This window comes from Octodon degus, unplaced genomic scaffold (assembly GCF_000260255.1).
Source record: "Octodon degus isolate 3935 unplaced genomic scaffold, OctDeg1.0 scaffold00126, whole genome shotgun sequence".
NCBI classification, from domain to species: Eukaryota; Metazoa; Chordata; class Mammalia; order Rodentia; family Octodontidae; genus Octodon; species Octodon degus.
This window is the reverse complement of record NW_004524702.1, coordinates 4,614,583-4,618,991: the sequence shown is the minus strand read 5'-3', so window position 1 is coordinate 4,618,991 and position 4,409 is coordinate 4,614,583. Positions and strand designations below refer to the sequence as shown.

Here is a 4,409-nt window from a genome sequence, read left to right as displayed (position 1 = left end):
TCTCAAAAAGAACAATCAGGGCCTTGGAGATGGCTGAGTGGAATAAGCACTTCCCTGGCAAGTGCAAGGGCCTGAGTTCAATTCCCAGTTTCGCAAAAAACAAAACAAAACAAAACAAAACAAAACAAAAAAACAACAAACAACACTTTGAGGAATATGAAAAATTAACTAATGGTAAATGATAAGTGAGAAAAATATCAGCTATTAGAAACAGATACATATATGATAGCGATAATGAAATTAGTGCACAAAAACTACAAGATGCCCATTATTTGCAAAGTATTTTCTCAAGAATGTGAGAGAAAATACGGATGTAATTGGGAAGTGTGTTTAAGATATTTTTTAAAAGTCAAATGGAATTATTAGACCTAAAATATATTGCCTCTTGACTGAAATGTTAATGGTAGTTGAAATCACAGATTTGGCACTGAACTTCTTACTTTAGAGGTGGGCACATTTGTTCGTGTTTCCTTGTGCCTCTTGTTAAGGAAGGAATTTTCTATTCCATCATCGTGAAGATAAGCTCTTATGACAACTCTTTTGAAGAAAATATTTTGTTGCATCTGGTGTTTTGCTGTGCCAAACACTTGTGCCAGGGGCCCTGCACAGTGACACCTCACCTCAGGAATGCGATTCTTTGCAAATAATTTTATTAATAAATAGAGGAGTTTGGCAAAATTTTGTCTTTGTTTGCAAACTCTGCATCAGGAAACCAACACGACCACAGCCATCTTTCTCACACAGCCTCAGCCGTGGCCGTTTTCCAAACTCGGAGAAGGACTGAGTGTGTGAATCCGATGAGCTTTGCATGTGCTGTAGTGCAGTTGGCATCTTTCTTAAAGGTGATTGATATAGAGAATATCACCAATAAATGAAACAATAGATCAGAAAATATTTAAAATTTGGATAGTTTCTGAAAAATCCGCTTTCCAAGTATACTAGTATATCTTTCATTTAACATTTTTTTCAAAATATATTATAATTATAGGCCAGTATGCCCAAATATTAAGAGGAGAGGGACTCTTAGCTTCCTGTACAGCTCTAGTGGACAAAGAAAACAAGTCTTATTTTTAAATATAGCTATAATTTGATTAAATTGATCAGGCAGAAAGGAGGAAGATGGCTGAGACTGTGGAAAATGTTTTGCCTGGTGGTGGGTACAGGGCAAGAACTTAGACACTGGACGGAGCCTGCATAGGGGAGCTTGTCCAGCAGGAAAGGCGTGGAGGGTGACCTACGAGGAGCGCAGTGCTGATGTCTTTTGAAAACCACTTGGCCCCTGTGACTCTGGGCAACCACTAGGTAGGTTTTGATTTCCAAAATCCTGTCATTTCACAGTGTTATGTGATGTCATGCTCCGTCCTGCAGCCTTCGGGCACTGGCATGCTCTCCCACTCAGCACGTGCCCTGGACAGCTCCACACGTGTGTGTGCACGCATACCCACGTGCAGGTTTTCTCAGTGCTGAGTGGTGTTGTGTGACGAGGCTGTGTTGAGGTGGGATAAAAGGAGTAAGGGTAGGCGTAAACGAGACAAGGACAGCGCGACTCAAACGCGAAGCTTGTCCTCTGGGAGTGGTGCTCTCACTGTAATCTCGGTACTAGGGCAGCTGAGACAGAGACAGGAGGATCGCTGTGAGTTCGAGGCAGGCCTGGGCTACCTAGTGAGTTTAAAGGCAGCCTGAATTACACAGAGAGACTCTGTCTCAGAACAAAATCAAAAACAAAAACAAAATATATTTTTACGAAGACTAGATTTGGGCCTGGCAGACAGCTCAGCAGCGTAAGTGCCTGACCAGCATCTACAAGGTCCTGAGTTTGCTCTCGGTACTGCAAGACAACAAGAACAACAACACCAAAAATAAAAAAGACTGCAGATTTCACATACAGACCCTTAAACAAATTCTTAAGGTTCTCAAAAATGTAATAATTCCTTTTATGTAATAATCCTTCACCATTCCTTTTACCTGCAAATGGACCTTAGCAGGCTGTCACTTGTGAAAGGCCAACCTCCTTCCCTTGAAGAAAGGCCTTGGTTTTCCAACCCAAGTCCCTATAAATACACGCGCCCTGAAAATGAGGCTGCGGCTGGAGACCTGGGAGCTGCGCACGAGGAGCACCGGGCCCTCCCCTAGGGGGCGCTGTGGCTTCCCGCGTGCCCTTTCCTGCTTCATCCAAACGCAGGTGAGGACCGGCCACCACGAGGGGGCGACACGAGGCTCTGAGTTGCCATGGCGTCCCGGATGGCCGGCTCCCTGCGCCTGCTCCTCTGGCTGCTGCTTCTCTGGCCCCAGCTTGGCGCGGACCCCGGGGATGCAGTGACGCCGCCCTCCGCACGTGGTCCCCCTTCCCCTAAGTCCGAGACCCTCATGGAAGAAGCTACCCAGAAACCAGAGGTCCTTCCCAGAGGTGAGCTCCCTGTCTGTGCTCTAGAGGGGGCTTGTGGGAGAGCGCAGCTCAGGGAGGATGGGCCGGGGTGGGCGCTGATGTCGGCGTGCGGGGGCTGTCTTAGGGACACAGAGGCGCCTGGGCCTCCAAAAGGGGACATTGTGGGGCTGGGCCTTGAACCCTTTCCCTCACTGTCCTGCTGCAGGCTGTGGCCAGCGGAGGATAATCGGGGGACAGCCAGCACCAGAGCGGAAGTGGCCCTGGCAGGTCAGCCTGCAGGTCCGGGGCAGACACGTGTGTGGGGGCTCTCTTATCAGCAGCTGGTGGGTGATGACCGCAGCCCACTGCATATTAGAGTAAGTGTTTAGGGGCCCTGGGCCAGATGCTTGTGTTTCCAAGTTTCCTCTTCTTCAACTTCTGAATTTGGTGACAGCCCCTGGTAGGGTGAGCTCTGAGAATTTGCATTTCTAACGTGTTCCAGGACAACAGTCAGCCTCTGTGTGGGTATCCAGGGGAGGAGAAGGCTGAAAGGGCTGAGGACCCAGCGAGTGTGGGCAGGCTGGAGCACCTGGAGGGGTGGCAGGGAGGTGTCTAGACCTCAGGCTCCTTCTGCAGCATTGTGGACTACACGGTGAAGCTTGGAGACACACACCTGAAGCATGAAGCCCCAGGGGCTGTTGCAGTTCCTGTTAAAGACATTGTTGTGCACCAGAAATTCACCCGCATTGGAGGACTCTACAACGACATAGCGCTGGTGCTGCTGTCCTTCCCTGTGAAGTATACCACGCACATCCAGCCCGTGTGCCTCCCCACCAACGCCTTGCAGTTAGCAGCTGGTACACAGTGCTGGGTGACTGGATGGGGCAAAACACGTGAAGACGGTGAGACAATAGCCTGAAAGGAGGCCACCCAGTGCCCTGGGTGTGGTCCACACCTAAGGGGAGGCATGTTTTCTAGCAGGACGTAGGGAGCAACTGAACCATTCTATGGGAATTTGTATTGGATTCTCAGGCTTGGGGGATGTATGCAGGGTGCATTTTAGCTCAGGTAATGAGCTGTCCCTCAGCTGAAGCTGTCCCTCCCCAGAAGCACCAGCCTCAGTAGACAGGGCACTTCCTGTTTGTCAGAAGAGCAGGGACAATCCTGGGTGGGACTCTCGGGTCTCCTTCATTTGGTCCTTCTGGACCTCACGTGGCTGTGGGTCTGTGACGCTGCCCTGATACTCAGGACACCCTGTCACCCCTCCTTGTGGTACTTGGTGACACCTGCTTGGTCATTCTTTCCCAGACTGGCCACACTTTCTTCCTTCCCCTGGGCTGCTCTTATTTCTGCTGTCTTGGTTTAGGGCTTACACGCAGGTGTGGCTTGGGACTCACTCCCTCCAGGGTCAGGTGGGGACAGGAGCCAATGGGAGGAGGATCCCTGTGTGGGGACCCAGAGCAGGTCGCATTGAGACCCAGAGCAGGTCACAGCCACTCTAGTGCTGCAGAAGTCACCCACACCCGCTCATCCCTAATCCTCTTTCTGTAGATAAGCCGGAAAACGAACCAACTGAACTTCAGGAGGCTGATGTGAACATAGTTGAATATCGCAGCTGTAACAAGATCCTCAAGAAAGCGCTGAAGGCGATCCAGAACCCGGTTGATAAAGGAGGGCTTTGTGCTTATGTTGACGGAAAAGATTCCTGCCAGGTCAGTGCCAGGGCCCTTGGTGAGCTTCACTGCCCTTGATCCCTTGGCAGTTGGCCCTGGCTTATCCCAGGCACTCCATTTACCTGTATTCAGGTGATGGGGTAGAAAGATTGACAGCCACAGAGCTCCTGGCTGGCCCGGTGCCATGGCTCCTAGGGGTGGTCCACTGCACTGGTCCAGCAGATGTTGTGTGCACAGAGGCAGTGGGTGTTGGTGGTGGGGAGCTGGGGCTCCTGTTTAAAGCCCCCTATTTGGTGCAGGCCCTGCCCTTGGGTGAGCACTTTAGTCTTTGTTGTCTTATTACCTTGGGCCCATTATCTTTTTTTTTTTTT

At 50.1% G+C, this 4,409-nt stretch overlaps 1 protein-coding gene across 1 annotated transcript in view; it reads left to right on the top strand.

Annotated features, from left to right (window-relative positions):
* Positions 1-2,223: 2,223 nt before the first annotated feature.
* Positions 2,224-4,409, top strand: part of LOC101579755 (serine protease 44-like) — a 2,971-nt gene continuing 785 nt past the window's right edge. Inside the window, exons 1-4 of the mRNA XM_023700770.1 lie at positions 2,224-2,407; positions 2,592-2,742; positions 3,002-3,267; positions 3,917-4,077. Coding sequence (XP_023556538.1) covers positions 2,230-2,407; positions 2,592-2,742; positions 3,002-3,267; positions 3,917-4,077 — 756 coding nt within the window. The 5' untranslated portion in view covers positions 2,224-2,229. The remainder of the gene's footprint in view (positions 2,408-2,591; positions 2,743-3,001; positions 3,268-3,916; positions 4,078-4,409) is intronic.